The sequence below is a fragment of the Phragmites australis genome, chromosome 19 (genome assembly GCF_958298935.1).
Source record: "Phragmites australis chromosome 19, lpPhrAust1.1, whole genome shotgun sequence".
Taxonomy (NCBI): Eukaryota; Viridiplantae; Streptophyta; class Magnoliopsida; order Poales; family Poaceae; genus Phragmites; species Phragmites australis.
The window spans coordinates 25,504,186-25,521,164 of NC_084939.1; the positions used below are offsets into that span (position 1 = coordinate 25,504,186).

General features: G+C 41.5%; 2 protein-coding genes and 2 long non-coding RNA genes across 6 annotated transcripts; 2 read left to right on the forward strand and 2 right to left on the reverse strand.

The window, feature by feature from the left end:
- Positions 1-5,263: 5,263 nt before the first annotated feature.
- On the reverse strand, positions 5,264-9,627 carry LOC133900326 (uncharacterized). 3 transcript variants are annotated; one of them, XM_062341417.1, is made up of 6 exons: positions 8,860-9,627; positions 8,613-8,757; positions 8,005-8,162; positions 7,405-7,489; positions 7,257-7,311; positions 5,264-6,993 (listed from the first exon to the last, which is right to left on the reverse strand). In XM_062341417.1, the coding sequence occupies exons 1-6, from the start codon at positions 8,952-8,954 to the stop codon at positions 5,687-5,689; spliced, it is 1,845 nt and encodes a 614-aa protein (XP_062197401.1). In that variant the 5' UTR covers positions 8,955-9,627; the 3' UTR covers positions 5,264-5,686. The 3 variants fall into 3 exon arrangements, with proteins under 3 accessions (XP_062197401.1, XP_062197400.1, XP_062197402.1); XM_062341416.1 differs by having other exon boundaries at positions 7,257-7,317; positions 8,860-9,626; XM_062341418.1 differs by lacking the exon at positions 8,860-9,627 and having other exon boundaries at positions 7,257-7,317; positions 7,405-7,481; positions 8,613-8,751.
- Positions 9,628-9,789: 162 nt separating this feature from the next.
- On the forward strand, positions 9,790-13,187 carry LOC133900328 (uncharacterized). Its single transcript, XR_009906522.1, has 2 exons — positions 9,790-10,063; positions 12,295-13,187. It is a non-coding gene; the product is annotated as an uncharacterized LOC133900328 (long non-coding RNA).
- Positions 10,381-14,101, reverse strand: LOC133900327 (protein DETOXIFICATION 21-like). Its single transcript, XM_062341419.1, has 8 exons — positions 13,605-14,101; positions 12,292-12,833; positions 12,002-12,088; positions 11,729-11,785; positions 11,411-11,649; positions 11,202-11,320; positions 11,026-11,112; positions 10,381-10,901 (listed from the first exon to the last, which is right to left on the reverse strand). Exons 1-8 carry the CDS (start codon positions 13,887-13,889, stop codon positions 10,821-10,823), a joined length of 1,497 nt encoding a protein of 498 aa, XP_062197403.1. The 5' UTR covers positions 13,890-14,101; the 3' UTR covers positions 10,381-10,820.
- On the forward strand, positions 13,922-16,702 carry LOC133900330 (uncharacterized). Its single transcript, XR_009906523.1, has 3 exons — positions 13,922-14,053; positions 15,096-15,260; positions 15,354-16,702. It is a non-coding gene; the product is annotated as an uncharacterized LOC133900330 (long non-coding RNA).
- The last annotated feature ends 277 nt before the right edge of the window (positions 16,703-16,979 follow it).

Genomic DNA, 16,979 nt, shown 5'->3' on the forward strand with positions numbered 1-16,979 from the left:
CATGAAAAGGCTCTCATTTTGGATCAGATCGTTAAGCTGTTCACCAATTGCTGCTACTATAATGTCCAAACACTGCATGCATGTCCGGCCCTTACTATTTTTTCATGTTGCAAACTTGGTGTTGACTCAAGAAACACATCAGGTGGAACTTCAGGAAACACAGAAGTGTCAATTTCCTTTCACGAGACCGACATAGTCCAAAAATAGTTGAATGAACATGTAGTAAATTAGGGAGTATGAGAGAAAGGAACACAAATTCAAATCGCTTTACTAGATATGGGTGCAGAATTTCAAGACAGATTGTTCCTTTGATCATGGTCAGCCCTCATTCCTTTCTCCCGGCATTATATGCTGAAGAAAGCGCTCTCCCCTCTGCACCATCAAGGAATTAATCAGAAAGAAGGGGGAATCTGTAAGGCTAGGATAAATAGAGTGACCTCAGTGCAATAGCTATATCTTACAAAGAACGGTAGAAGAATTCACCAATTTGTAAAACAAAAGGAATTCTTTCTTGTATAAGAACACAAGTTCTGATGAAAAGTAACTCGATTAAACCTCCTTGCATAAACAGAACATTGCAAAATCTAAGAACTAACAGCTAGCAAGTGCAGATCATTAACTTGACTGAAACCTAGCGTAACAATTACAAATCAGAACACAAAAGATTAATTAACTCAATAAATCTCTAGTTACTAAGGCAAAGCCAAGAAACGTACTTGTAAATGCAGATGTCAGCCTCTGGGCCAAGTGTATGGTTGCATGAGCCATAATACTGTAGAAAACTGAGCGGTTGCATCTGCATGTTTGCAGATGGTTGTGAATGAACACAAATGCCAGTCTCAGTGTCCCCGTATGTTTCATTCCTATTGCCGGTTTCTGCCATCTGAGCAAGCTGCTGAGACATGGAAGGTGTGGTGGTCATCGTGAGTGAGCGGTTTAAGCTTTCTGATGTTATGACATAGTAAGGCTTTACTGATAATTTGTCAGTTTGCGTGCTTCTCTATATATATATCCTTCTTGTCAGGTGGCCTGTGCCACTATTCAGTATATGAGGAGAGAGATTGGTATGTATGTGCAGTGCAAGTGATCCTTTAGGGCCGGCATCCGGCACCCTTTCATTCCTTTTTAAGGGAAAGAGGACATGGTAGGTGGCAACCATTTCTACATGTTGATTGATGACATGGACCCGATGTAACATTAGTCTTCTGGGAAAGCATGTTCATGTTAGTGATACATAATATGCTAACAGTAAAGTACTTTAAAGAAGTATTATGTTAAATCGATTAAATTGCTTATTTTTTTCACCACTTAAGAACTTGAGTTCTATTGATGTGCTGCTAACAGTCCTAATTGACGCAGGCATATGACGGCCGTTGTAGAAGAGCTCTACTTTCTGGATCATCTCTCTTGATCAATTTTCATGGGGATAGGATTATAGGATTACCAAGATATGCGTTACTATGCATGGGTCAACAAAACTGTAGCTGATGATTTTGTTTCTTGAAGAAAACGATTAGAAATTTTTGATAGAAGTTACTATTTATCTCATCTTTTGTTGGTTGGTAATTGTTATCACTCTAATAATTGAGAAATGCCAAGTTCTTTTCACTAGAGAAGAGAAAGAAAGAATCTCACTATCAATACATAACACCAAGGCCCAATTTCTCTCTCTCTCTCTCTCTCTCTCTCTCTCTCTCTCTCTCTCTCTCTATATATATATATATATATATATATATATATATATATATATATATATATATATATATATATATATATATATATATATATATATATATATATATATATATATATATATATATATATATATATATATATATATATATATATATATATATATATACGGCGAGGCTATTCTGCGCATAGACACATAATAGACCTACGCTACGCATTGCCTGGCCAACCGAGCTAGCTTCTTCCCCGCGCGCCCTAGCTTTGCCTTCCATGAGTCAACAAACTAAGGGAGTCAATCCACCACTAGAGCATGCATGCAGGGAATCTTTTGTTGATTCCAATCGTCAAAATACAATATCTCTAGAATCACATATCTGATTTTTGATCTGTTTGAAGCATATTGTTGAAAAAAAATGTGCTTAACAAAATGAGATACATGAAGACTATATTTTGATGAAGTTTTAGGATCGTAACGGAGTTACGTAACATAGTTATAATATGTTGAACACTACGGTTACAACATAGTGAACTGTATTGTTGAGTGTCGACTAGTTACAACATGATAGACAATCTAGTTACAATATGCTGAACAATACAGTTGTAATATTGCCGATTGCAACATGATCACAATTAGTTACAATCAATCAAGCTGGACAGGTAAGTTACAATCTCGCTATACATATAATTGTAACTGCTCTATGTTTGTAGTTGCAACAAATAGTTGCAATCACTCTATACTACATGTTGTAACTCCTCTATACATGGAGTTGCAACTGGTTCCAATCGCTACTCACTAGGTGGGAACAAGTTTGGTCATCCAGTGGGCCTGCGGAGTAGGTGGATGGGAGCGCACTCGGTCAGTGGGGTTGACACGCGCGTTAGAGGCTGCTGGTTGGTTGTTCGGTTCGGCGCGCACGACTGTGCGCATTCTGCATCCCCCACGGCAGCCGTGCGCACCACGTGGCGCACTAGTCGCGCCCACCCGTGCGCACCACGCGGCACGCTAGCTACGCTCGCTCGCGCACGTCCCTGCGACAGCCAGCCAATGCGCGCCACGTGGCGTGTCTGCCCACCCAGCGCACCTGCTCTCTCGACACGTGTCCACCTAATAGGTGTCGATAATTTCCAGTACTACTGACACTACTGAACAAACTATTGAACACTATTAAGCACTACTGATACTACTAGACTATTGAACTATTGAACACTACTGAGCACTACAAAGCTATTCTACACCCCTAGGAGTAGAATAGTTGTTCCAACACGCCCAGTAGTTTATTGTTTAGTAGATCCAAATCCACAGTACTGATAATACTGAACAAACTACTGAGAATGCAGGTAACTACTGACAACCACTAACACTATTAACATAAATTACTGAACAATTTTAGTATGACTTAGAACTACTGAATATTGAACTACCGCTAACTACTGAACAATTTTTCTATGACTCGAAACTACTGAACTGTTACTGGCGTAACTAATGAACAAAACTACTAACAACTACTGAAGCTTCCAACTTATAGTAAAACTTCACTAATGAGAACTACTAAACTACTGAGTACTACTGGACTACTAAACTACTGAACACTACTGGACTACTAAACTACTGAATACTACTTAGCGCTACAAGGCTGCTACTAAACTACTTAACGCTACTGGACTACTAAACTATTGGATGAGCAGGGCGTGTATGGATGTGTGGCCCACGTGAGCGAGCGAGCGCGGGCGCGGGGACACATGGCGCATCACGCGGGCCGTGGGGACAGGTGGTGGCACGTGGGGGCATGCGAGCATGCACAGTGGTGCGCAGGGACAAGTGGCGGCATGTGGGCACGTGGGCGTGCGCGATCGTTCAGGTGCTCAGGGCCTGCGAGTTGGACTAGGTTGTGTTTTGGCTCGGTGGTGTAGAATAATATTCTATACCATAGGTGTACATTATCACTTATATACACACATTGTACACCTATATATATATTGTATATATATTGTACACCAATATATATATATATATATTATGTGCTTAGGCTCAACTCTAGTTACTGTTGTGTCACCCCAGTTACAATCTAAAAAGTAGTAGAGTTACAATCCGCAAGACAGGGAGCTACAATTGGACGTAAATAAAAAAAATGAGTTGCAATTGTGTTATGGATGAACGTGTAACTCCTAATGAATTCCTTGCATAATGGTGTAGAACCTAAGGAACACGATTGTAATTGTAGTACAATCTAAAACATAACTCGTTAGTTTCTCATGTTGCAATTATGTACTTCTGGATGCGCTGTTGTAACCGATCTACTTAGCAAATTGTAACTGATAATTGTTTGAGTTGTAACTGAAGAGTAGTGCCATAGTAAACTATAGTGCGTGTAGGCGGAAAATAGACTCACCGTATATGTGTGTGTATACGGCGAGTCTATTCTGCGTCTAGGCGCAACAGTGAACTACATTGCGACTAAAAAATTGGTTAGTTACGACGGCACATATAGTTGAGTTACGATCACATGATAAAAATTATATAATTATGAGACGCATTATGGTTTACTACTGTGTCACCCCTAGTTATGACTAAAAAGAATAGTCAGTTACGATGACACATATAGTTGAGTTACGATCAGTTTTTCAATAGCAATTATACTATTTTTTGGATCGTAACTAGGGATGTACGCAGCAGAGGTGACCCAGTTACGATCACATGAAAAAAAAATGCATAATTACGATTAGAGAAGGTACCGAGTTACCATCATATATATTTGTAGTAATTGACATATCTTGTGGATCGTAATTATATTGTTTTTAAATCGTAATTGGTGAGTGGCACAATATTGAACTATATTGCTCCTAGACATATACATACATACATACATATATATATACATATATATATATATAAAGCATATTTAATACTTTCGGGAGTATGTACTCTCACATATGTATCTCATAACATATGGAGTATCTCATATGATAAATGGTATGTATATGTAGCATGTGAGTATATAAAATCATCCAAGTAGTATGTATACTTTTTTAATGGTTTGTACATATTTTTTTAGTATATTATATTTTATGTACAAATATGAAGGTATTATCAAAATCTATTGAAATTGATGGATTTTTTTTCAACTTTTTTATGCAATTCACGTTGAAGTATCTTAGAATGAGTATATAATAAGTATATCAAATTCATTTATATGGTATATCATAGTAAAGAGTATATACTCCCGAGTGTATATATATACACACTCCTGCGCGTGGCGAGGGTGGAGGGTGCGCTGGCGTGCGGCGGAGGGGGCATCGCCGCGCGGCTGGCGCAGCTCAGCATCGGCCACCCATGAACTCAAATGGAGCTGAGTTCGGCAACTGGAAACGAACCAACCAGCAGCTCGAGCTAGGTTTCGAATAGCTCGTCTTTTCGTCTTTACAATGTTGCTGAAGTCTGAACATATGACGTAACAACGCTAGTGTTCTTATGTTTTTTTTTTGTGTGTGTGTGTACTTGTAGTTTTGGACGATTTTCTTCCAAGGTTTAAACTGCTGCTTCATCATGCTGAGATGTCATCAGACTCTGGTTTTTGACAAGCACACCTATGGACATCAGATGATCAGAGCAGCATTCCCATGCCTGCTAAAAGTTTCATCAAATGTACAAGTCTCACAATTTTTCAACACGAAAAATGGAGCCTTGAGCCAACATTTAAGCAAATATCAGCAATACATGACACCGCACCAGCGATCAACTGGTTGACACTTAAAAGATGTGGACGCAAACCATACCATTTCTGGAAAACATTGCGGCGATTAATCACAGCAGCAACAACTCCAGCAGCAGCAGTGCTGTCGTTACCAGCTCCTGCGCCAGAGAATCACCCGAGAGCAGCGAGTTCTTCATATCAGCAAGACAGCAATACACCAAAAACTGCATATTTCTCAAGGCAAGAATGACATGGTGAGGGCAAATTATGTGTTGAGTTTCAATTCCCTCCCACCAAGTATATTAAAAGTCCAGTGGCATTCCAAACATATCATTGATCTCCGCCATGACATCACGGGTGGTGATTGTGGGCTCAAATAGACCATCCTCAGCACCAAATTTTCCGGAATTGCTCCGATTGGCTTTGCTGGTGGGGTTCTCTTCGAGGTCATCATCAGCTAATATGGAGAAACCGGAAACTGGAGCTGCTTTTCTATCTGACAGTGTATTGGTTTTTGGCTTATTTGTCTTCTCATCCTTGAAGTTCAGTGGTTTCCCAAACATGTTGTTTATATCATCCATAGCCTCCTTTAGATTGACAGTTGGATCGACTAACCCATGATGGCATGCATTTTCCACCTTAGGCTCACCAACAATAGTAGATCCAACAAACCTATGAATGACAGTGTCTTCTCGAAGTCCAGAACTCACAGCATGAGAACCTTCATGATATCTTGTTCCTGAATCAGCTCGAAGTGCACAGAGCAAAGTATTCTTATCATGAGTAGTCTGCACAGTTCTGGAATTTATCTTAACACCATCATCACTTTTCTCACATTTTTCTTCTTCATCTGGCAATATTGCAAATCCTCCAACAAATGGCTTCTGAAAGTCACTTTTGCCTTGCTGCCTAGACGAATCACACAATGGTCCAGGAGGACACCTATTATTCTTGTGGCATATGGCATTCTCGACATTGTCATTAGCCTCATATTCATCAATAAATATTTCAAACCCACTTGTTTTCTGATTTACCTTAATGTTTTCCTTCTCAGAATTCCTGTTTTGCCCCACATTTTGGTCGTTGCCATTAGGACTATCCTCATCAACAAAGATCTCAAACCCTCTTGTTTGCTGACTGAACTTTGGATGGTCTTGCTTCAGGCTATTGTTTTGGAGCATGTTTGGATCATTACCGTTAGGTTCATCTTCATCAACATAGATATCAAATGCACCTGTTTGCTGCTTATAATTTGTTTTTTCACGCTTTGATCGCCTCTTGAGCATTGTCTCTGGTTCCAGTGGTTCCAAAAACATGCTGTTGATGGCATCCATAGCCTCCTTAGTGTTTATAGTTGGTTCGACAAGGCCATGATGGCAGGCATCTTCAGTTTCTGACTTCCCAACCAGTGCAGAGCCGACAAACCGTACAACTACAGTATCGTCGCTGTTACAACGAGACAAGTTCTTGATACCTCCCGAGTTACCTCTGGATAGCATACCAACTTTAGCAGGTCCCAATGGAGGATAACAACCTACTGAAGGATTCGAACTGCTTCCTGACTTTTGCATTGTATTGGGTTTCAGTTCTTTATGATCTCTGCTTTTACCTGCAATGTATTCCAAAAATAAGTACGGTAATACTGGATCAAATCACCCGTTCTATTTGCATGCCAAATAAATCAGAAAAAATGTGTTATCCAAAGGAAAGTTCAAGGTAAGGATCTACAAGAATGAATAAGTGATGAAAGGGAGAATATTTCTTTTATTCTCGAAAACATTGATCAGTAAGCTTTTAATATAGAGAAACTTGGCAAAGACAACATTTGTTACACCAGGGATTGATTTGAGTTCTCTTTTTTCGTAGGCCTACCTTCAACTTGGTTCATAAATGTAGCACTAGACCCAGCTTTCCTAGGCTTTCTTTCCTGCAGCTAAAGCACATATGTATTAAAAAAAGGTCAACAAACCCAACATTAGCCATGACCAAACTGAAGTAATACATGAAATGAGAGTTATACTTCATCTTTCCTCCTCTTGTGTGATTCCATGCGAAGAATAAACTGTTCATGTGCTTTATGCAACTCCTCAATAGGCTCTGCAAGGCTATTGAACACTTCAGTAAGTAACTAGCTTTTTTGAATTGAAGTAACCAGCTTAAATTTCGAAGGAACAATGTATTGAGATCTATTTTGGCATGAGGCTTTACTCCCAATCCTTCTTCCCTAATTGTCTCATCAATCGTTAAGTGTTGCATACCCCAGCACTACCACATTTGATAGAGTTGTTCACGTTGGCCATGAACCTACCATAGTGCATCTCAGAAAAAAGTTGATATACAATGATCTGTGATCTAATATGTGAATATATTTACATATAAGACGCTGCATTGAATCAAATAGCCTCAGGAACCCAGAATGAAAAGATGCTAAATATCTAACTACTAACTGATTTGCAGTAGGTGGACCTGAGATATGCCTAGTTCGAGATGATGAAAGTACAGACAAGATTCTGGACGTAACATATGTATCAGATGTAGCTAATTCAGCTTGAGTTCACGCAATAATAACAACTGTAGTAGCAGAGGATGGTATCAGTAAAAATACAGGGTACAAGCTTACTTCTGTATTCCCGAACAGTACATCTTCTCCGCAGCCTCAAATCTCTTGTGCTTCTCATAATATAGTGCATAAGCCATGTAAAACGAAGCTCTCTTGAGGCCTATTCCGTTCCTCTCCATCTTCTTGAGCAATGGCTTTGCATCCTTCACATAGTCCATCTATGCCATTAAAATGGGTTAAGATCACAATAAGGCACTTCGATATAAGAGAATATTCTTGTTACAAAGTCGAGATTTTTCAGGAAAACATTCACGCCAGGATATTATGCAATTTACAGTATGAGCAAACAAAAGGTACCAGGGTAATATCACTATATCAGAGAAAAATGACAACCGAACTAGTGTAGATTCCCAATAGATCCCCAAACTGATCAAAGTTTTTTTTTAGGGAAATACAGTAAGGGAGACAAATTGGTGAGAACCGGCGTCGAGCGGGGCTCGAACGCAGCTTCTCCAAAGTCCAAACCGTTCAAAGTCAGCATGGAACTGCAATCAATCGCCGTCCTCTATCAATAGATCCGCAATGAAACCCATGAAGTTTAGCATTAACTGGGGAACAGGAATGGGATGGTGTGATGGCTGGTAGCAGCAGGCGGCAGGTGTGCTGACCAGCTGGATCCAGACGCGGAGGTAGCGGGGGTCGTCGCAGTAGCGAGCGTCGTCCTGGAACTCCTGGGCGCACTTCTGGAGGAACCTGGGCAGCTTCTCCCGTAACGTCGCGGGCGGCAGCGCCCGCTCCATCTTACGCATCCCCCTGGCAAACAACGGGTGGATCGATTTATCGACCAAGAAAACGATGCAGAGGGAAGGGGAACGGGCAAGGAAGAGGCGATGGATGGTGATGCTGATGCCGTACCGGAGCCATGGGCGGAGGGGGTCGGAGCCGGCGTAGCACCGAATTTCGCTCACCACCGACGAGAGGAGCCCCTTCTCCTGCTCGGCGGCCGCCATGGATGGACAGGAGCAACGGGACTGAGCAGAAGAGGTGGGGATTTAGGGCTTGCTTATTTCAAATTTCATCTCGCTCCGCGGGCAATCTTCATTCATGAGAGAGAGAGTGCTAGGCCCACCTGTCATTCTCTAAACACACGGCCCACCTGCCAGGGTCCCCGGGGTTCTATTCTCACTCTTCATGTAAAAACATAAAGACTTAACGGAAATATTAATAGGCCGGGTATTACAGCCTATTCTTTCAAGGTCAAAATTAACTTACAGCCTAGTCCACTTATGAGATAGGTTTATATACGCATATCACATCTCTTACATTTTTGTTCACGTTTCATTTCATGTAAAAAATTTAAATTAGAGGTGCTATGTTTGAAACACAAATAATTATAAACTAGTCTAAATCCATTTAAACTATTAAGATGATACTAAACTCACTACTTAAGAACACTGGGATCATATGGACCGAAACAAAAAATACTAATAGATCAAGTATTACACAATATCTCACTAATCAAATTCACAACATGCTAGTATTGTATAGCAGCGGAACAAACAAAATGTTTACAAGACCTCAGGTCTTGGACCACACCAGCATTCATTTATTGTACAGAAATTCAACGCTCTGGTGCTGACAAGATGTCTTCTGGAACAGATTTTGAAGGCCAACTTTGCCAGCTCCTGCGCTCTGAATCACAAAAGGGGAGCTCTCGTAATATCGGCTGTATATCTCAAACATTAAATTAAATAATTAATAAGATAATAGAAGCATAATCAAAAAATGAGGAGGAAAGAAAGAAAAATGAAAAAAAAAACCAAACAGAAAGAACAAAATAGAGAACAAACCTGAGCCTCGTCTAAAAACTGGGCCTTCGTTCCTTGCCAGGTAAACTAGGTGCATTGGGCCGTGAGTGACGCGTTGTGTAGCAAATCCGCGCTCCTCTTTCCCAGCGGCGGCGGCAAATGAGCCTAGACGCCGGCGGACAAGCCTAGATCTGCAACCATGGGGATTGAGGAGGGGAGTAGATGGCGGTCCGGCGATGTGGGGGCGACGAGCCTACATGGGAGATGATTGTAACAGTCGGCCCATCCGCCTACGGGGTTCATTCATCTCGGTTCGTCTCCTCCTCTCCTCTCTTGTGTTCCTCCGATCTCGATTTCATTTTCGCTTGCGCAATCTATCACGCGTTGAGTTCCAACGCCGTGCAGTTGGTGAGTTGTATAAGCTGCGCAACATTTATCTCCCGCTATCTGAAAACAGCATTTTGAGGGTTAAGAAGTCACCACTGCCATTAACTTAGTTGGTTCTACATTTTATTGACATGGATGGTATCTTAATTAAAGTGTCAATCTTTTGAGTGACAAATTATCAATTTATTCACATACTTTCGTATTCCGATCCATTTTGATTTGGCCAAAACAAGGATTCAAGTGGAGAACTATATATATAACAAGAGCTCAATGGGTCCAAATGTCCAACTAATTATGTGCAAGTATACATACAAAAAGATGCTGCAAATGCCCAAACCACAGCCACTGCTCTGATGAGGACACTAGCATGCCCCAGAACTAATTCGGAGCATCATTCTTGCCAAGCTTACGGATAGCAAACAGAGGATCGCATATTTATGTCGTGCCGCTGGCAAATAAGATGGTACTTTTCTACCGGGCAATCACTACTGCTGACAACTGCTTTCTTGCTTGGCTTGAGGAGGAGGAACACAAAACACTTTCTGTTTTTTCAGTGGGTAGGCTAAACTTCCATCATATCATTCTTGAGATGGTGAAAAAATTTGCGTATCTGCCGAAGGGTCTCGAACGCCGAGGAAATCTTTTTTTGTTTGACCCACAAGCCCCAATCAAAGGGCCAGTTCACGGATTTTCCCTCGAGCCTTGCAGTCTTCTTTTCTCGTCCATGTACCATTTCTTCAATCCCTCTTGAGCAATCTCCACCTGCAAATAGGAAGAAAAAACAACTCAGCATTTTGTGTAACCTCTAGCAGCCCATTTATTATCAATGAACATTGCAAATAGCATATTTAAGTACAACAGTAAGCAAGCAATGAACCAAGGTTACCTGTTTTTCCCAGTTGGTCCTTAATGTTATGAACAGAAGCACAATAGTTTGAACTAGTGTTCCGAGGAGCATGCCAATCCAAATGCCCTACAACAAACGACCAACGGGAGTGAAGAACACAACTTAAAGCCAAGATGCACCAAACACAATGGTAATACTAAACTGTATGTTCTTACCTTTACATGAAATCCCACCACATATCCTAGGACTGCTCCAAGAGGGATGCCAATCAAGTAGTACGATGTAATGTTAACATAGGCAACTACACTTTGCCAGCCCGCACCAACAGCAACACCTAAAGATAATCAAATGACATTTTAGTGTCAATAAAACAAGCTACCATGATAGTAATATATTTATCATTCAGTAAAACTGAGAAGCTGACCTGATAGCACTGGTTGAACACTGTTTAACAATATGGAGAAGGCTAGCAGAGGCGAAAGGTCAGCAACTGCGTTGGCTACAGCTTGGCTCTCAGTAAATATGTAGGCAAGGTTTCCACGGAAGAGAAGGAAGAGCACAAATAACACAAATCCAATCAAGAAAGAAGTGATGACCACATTGAAGATCGCGAACTTGGCCCTTCTTGCACTTCCTGCTCCAAGTTCATTTGCCACTCGCACTCTGAAAATACATCGCATTAACATCAAAAATTTGCGAAAATAGCAATTTATGAATAACAAGCTAAAGATAATGTGGTTACCCTGTTGCTGCCAAAAAGCCGATAGAAATCATCATTTCCCAACCATTGATATTAAGGCTGCACAGTTCACAAGTAGATACCACAATGCTTAATTATGTTTTTTGTGACCACAAAAGGAACAGCATAACCAGTACAATGACTTGTATGCACGAGCAAGTAGCTATTGTTCTCAAAGTAAATACTACTTATGAGTGGAAAACTAAAGCATATGGAAGAAATGCCAACTATAATAAGTAACTTGCTAAGTGAAGTTTATAGTAAACTATATATTACCATATTGAAAGAGCATCGAGTGCAATCTCTGCATTCTTCATATACCCTGTGAGCAGCACCAATATGGTGCTGTACCACAATTCCAAACTGAAAAAAGCAAGCACAAATGATATATATGTCAGGCGCATTGGAAGTCTTGATAGATGCCCCAAAAAAGAGTATTGATATAACCAGGAAGTTATAATGATATGTAGGAGAGCACCTAGTCAGCATGTGCATTGCAATTTTGTGATCAACAGAGTTGTTTTTTCGAAACTGTATTTGTATACTCAAACATAAATGCTGCTTACCAGAGCATCACACCAGAAGATAGCGAGAGCTTGATAATGGCACCAAGGTCAGTGAACGCAGAAGATGAAAACCCTGACCAGGTCAGGGGGCAACCCCCGAAGAAGACAAAGGCAAGCTGCCCAAACACCGGGATCCACATGGCAATGACCATGGAGCCCATGACCCCAGCAAGGCCGAGCTGGAACTTGACCGTCATGAGCCATGAAAAGACGAGGTGGAGGCTGAGGCTGAGCATGGCGAGGTAGGTGATGATGATGTTCTTGCTCTGCGACTGCAGGTACATCTGGAGCGTGAAGTTCCAGACGTAGGAGAACATGACCGGGATGTACCAAAGTGAGATGGTGCCGGCCACAGCAGAGATTTTGGGATCCTGGCCAAGGGCGATGAGGAGTGACTCAGTGAAGAGGTAGATTGGAAGGAGGACGATGGCGCAGACGAAGAGGATGATCCATGAGCGCTGCAGGTAGATGCCCAGCATGTGGTACTGCTTGGCGCCGTAGGATTGGCCGCACAGTGTCTCCAGTGCGCTCGCCATGCCCAGCTGCAGTTTATGACAATGTCCATGCAATGTGTAGTTAGTTAAGCTGGCAGAGTGTAATCTGGGCTGGTATATACTGATATACTTTTGAGGTTCTTATGTAATTCTGCGCTGTTGTCGTTTATACAGGTTGATTTCTGGTGATAACATCAGTGTGATGTAGTGCACTGCACAGCAAATATTGTTCAGCTTGGGTCTTTTTTGGGTGGTCGGCCTAGAACGGAAGCAAGCTAGTGAAGCAATTCAGTGAAGTTGTTCATTTCAATTTTGCATGTTCTGCCATGACTTGGTGCAATGGACGGTGACTTTACAATTGGCGGGTATATAATGGCCGTGATGAATCAGTCACTGATTTAATTTTCCTGAACGTGCAAGAAAAGTTCAGAGCTTGAGAGACATCCACTGTCTGTACCTCTAGTTCTGCTTTGCTACCTTTCCAAGCTGGGATCAAACTCAACTTTAATTTATGGGCCGAAAATATGGAGAAGAAACTCAAGTTGTTGATGGTATCGGGCATGGACCACAATACTGTTGCATGGCGCATTCAGCATTGATGAATATGGTTCTTGCGTATAGATTAAGCACTTGTTGGATTTTGCTTCATTTAAATCAGACATAACTTGCTAACTGTCTTGCATTTTTATGTTATCTCTCTGTTTGTGACATGTCACATCACTCCCAGTGCGGTTAGGTAAAGCTTGTGGCTAGAAAAAATGTCTTGTGCATGCTGTGGTGCAGGCAAACCAACTTGCCGTCGCTTGATCAGGAACGTACCAGGATGCCGTTGCTGAATCGCATGAGGACGGTGGAGACGAGGGCGTATGCGGCGAGCTCGGTGGCGCCGATGTGGCCGATGAAGGCCTGGCTGATGACGGTGACGCCGAAGGAGGAGAAGCGCGTGAAGATGGACGGGCCCGCCACCACCCACAGCTTCTTGTTCTCCTCCCACACCCGCCGACCCAGCGACAACGATGACTCCTCTTCTTCCTCCACCTTGCTGCCTCCATCTCCACGAGCCTCCAGCAGGGGCACCTTCTCCTCTTCCCCCCTCTTCTCCATCGATGGCAGATCCAACTGCTTTGCTAACTATTCCTCGACTTATTAGCTGCGTGAGCTGTGATCGATTGATCAGTATCTGGAAGAAGTGAAGGAGTGAGAATCTTGGAGAGCCAAGGTGTGAAGAATCTTGGAGAGCTAAGGTGTGAGAATCTTGGAGAGCTAAGGTATGTTATATAGATGGCAGGACACAGCAAGCACAGACATGTATATATATATGGATTGTTGACTGGCAAATCCTGCGGCCACGAGGTCAAGCACGCCTTGTGCCAGTAAGAATAGTACCACTAGTAATCGACTTCGCTTCGTCCATTGCCGCGAGGTCAATGGAGTGCGACGTGTCGGCCGCCCAGGCCACTGGCTTCCCGCCCTCCAGCATTCGATGATTCCAATTTCAATGTGCCGCAGCATGCATGCCTCCTCAAATCCTGCACCAGCGGCAGCACCATTCATGGCTAATTCCTTCATTTGCCAACCGTCTTCATCGATCATATCACACACCAAACTTAAATCCTGTTTAGCAGAGCTCTAACTCACAACTCCACATCAGATTTTGAGACTATAGGTTATGATAAAGTGGTTTAAATTACTATTTTTAATCTAAATAGAAACAAGATGTTCATCCAAATACTCTCGCTGTACCAACAGCTCCAACTCTATAAATTTCTGAAGCTAGAAATGGCTAACTCTAAAAATTCTTAGAGCTAAAACTTTATCAAACATGCCCTTAATATCACTAGTGTTTCAGATAAAAGAGAGGCAAGAACAGTGACACGTTAATGGAACACCAGGAACCAGTCATTTTTTCATGTCGTTTTCAGTGAGAAACCACAATGCATGGAAAGGGGAACCAGTCAGCCATTTTTGGACTGTTGATGAATTGGACGTAAATTCGATGCAATTGGGTGTGTTCGGCTTTGTGCAATTCTTTGAGATAAACTTTTCTGGTCTCGAATCGTTGCACTATATTTTGCGAACTTTTTTAGGCAAGTTTCACTATAAATTTGGTTCATTCAATTTGTTCTTTACTGGGAACTGTCAAGTTTTGTTTGTCAAAAGTCTCTATGGTTTTGTCTTTCTTTTTAAGAACAAAATCTAATTTATTCCTGGGATTCTTGTTGACCAGGAGCAATGTTTTTTAGTCTTGCTCTCTATTGGTTAGTTGTTTCTGGTGAAGTTTTGTCAATATGTTCCGTACTTCTCTCACAGCAGGCATGATTCATACATCCAGCTAGTATGGCCTCAAAAGCTATAAAAAGGAGGCCTTGCAGTGCTGACACTGATAAAACAAGTGAAAAACATATGGAGACAACAATACCAGATTCCATAACAGAGCCTCTTCTAGTAGATACTCCTCATAAAGATAAATCCAAGGTTAGTAACTTCTCCTGAAATGCTTGTGTCATTGACCAAATTTTAGTTCATGGTTTTCTTATATGCCCTTTCTTTTACTTTGTTTAATTAAAGAGATACAAAGCTACTACACGGTCAGAATTCTGGGATGGGAAAAGGCAGGAGTGCCTTCGTTGGGCACATCTTCTATCAACTTTTTTTGCTCAGTCTGCAAGAAAGATACCAGTTCATCATGGAACTTTAATCCGAGAAATCATGAAACCGTAATCCAAGAAAAGCTAGATGTTGTAGCCTTATCCAAGGTATATGAAAGAATGTACTCCTACTTGAAAGATTCATCTTTGGCCAAGTGTTTATGAGTTATAACTTGGGTGCTGCTGATGAATTCTATTGCTGAGAACATCTACTTTTCTCACATTTATCTCTTAGTGCTTTGGACATCATGGAACAATGTAGGTTTTTTTTCTCGAACAAGTAGGAGAGATACGTATCTTTATATTAAAGAAAAAAGGATAGTCCCAAAACACAAACTCTACCGAAAGTATAGCACCAACCCACTCACACACCCCTGGGTACTAGATTAACATACATGCCAGTTTTGAGATTACAACAACCACTCTGGCTAGGATCTAACCCAGCCACAAGGTACTCAACCGTTTCGCTCCAACTAAACACCATAGCCGAGCCTCATCAGCTATGTCAAAGAGAACGTCTTGAACTCGTGGTGAGGCTCCATTGAAACACAAGCGTTACGATGTTTCCATATCCATCAAGCTCCAAGGATCACAAGAGAGTTGAATCTTTTTCTTCACTGTTTATCGATCCTTAGATGAGCTTGATGCCACCATCCCTCAAACACCATATGATGGGGTTCAGGTGCGAATTTCTGCAGCCCAACACGCCCTAACAGCTGAAACCACACCTCTAGAGCAAAGACACAATTGGTGAGGAGATGTTGCACTGTCTCGTCATCTTGATCACACAAGGGACATAACGTAGGATACGGTTAGCCTCGCCTCGCCAACTGATCAGGTGTCCTACAACGATTATGAATCTCCAGCCAAATGAAAAATTTACACAATAGAGGCGCCCAGATTCTCCATACATGTTTCCATGGCTTGAAATCAATAGCACCAGTGAATAAGGCTCTGTAGGCTGATTTGGAAGAAAAATCTCTTGATCATGTCCATGTCCACATGTGTAAATCTTGCATTTCTGGTTGTAGTGTGATCCCTTCAATGGCGTCCCACAGCTGCAAGTACTCTATCAAAACATCAGCAGATAGGCATCCCCTTAATCATGTTTCTAGATGTTGATAACATGTTTAGTTTCTAATTTTGTCCAGTAAAGATTATTGCTTAATCAACTATAACTAAATAACTTGTTAAAGCAATTCACTTGCTGAGATTTTCGAATCTCACATTTGCTATCTTTCCAAGTACAACTTGAGATGATAGCGAGCACGCGGGATGGGTAGCTGCACGGCATTTGCACAATCACTTCTATCTTTTGTTTAGACTTGTTGTGTTGTCAGTGGGCGATTCTTAGTCTTATGATGTATGTTTGATCTATTGTGGTTTGGATGTATGATCTAGGTATATTCCTCTTGCTAGGATGTTCATTATTGCTAGTGTGATATCATATATAGCTCTGTGTGATGAGTCGTCAGTTATACTTTTAGTTGCAGGAGAGTTACTGCCGAATTTTTCTTTAAGATTTGACGGTCATGTAGGTTATTTT

What these genes read in the sequence shown, in the direction of transcription:
- LOC133900326 (XM_062341416.1), bottom strand. Translation starts at nt 8,954, where the DNA reads ATGGCGGCCGCCGAGCAGGAGAAGGGGCTCCTCTCGTCGGTGGTGAGC. An exon ending in CCCCTCCGCCCATGGCTCCG is followed by an intron (nt 8,758 to 8,859) that starts GTACGGCATCAG and finishes GTTGTTTGCCAG; the next exon opens with GGGGATGCGTAAGATGGAGC. An exon ending in TCCGCGTCTGGATCCAGCTG is followed by an intron (nt 8,163 to 8,612) that starts GTCAGCACACCT and finishes TTAATGGCATAG; the next exon opens with ATGGACTATGTGAAGGATGC.
- LOC133900327 (XM_062341419.1), bottom strand. Translation starts at nt 13,889, where the DNA reads ATGGAGAAGAGGGGGGAAGAGGAGAAGGTGCCCCTGCTGGAGGCTCGT. An exon ending in GGCTTTTTGGCAGCAACAGG is followed by an intron (nt 11,650 to 11,728) that starts GTAACCACATTA and finishes ATGTATTTTCAG; the next exon opens with AGTGCGAGTGGCAAATGAAC. An exon ending in TGTTCAACCAGTGCTATCAG is followed by an intron (nt 11,321 to 11,410) that starts GTCAGCTTCTCA and finishes GATTATCTTTAG; the next exon opens with GTGTTGCTGTTGGTGCGGGC.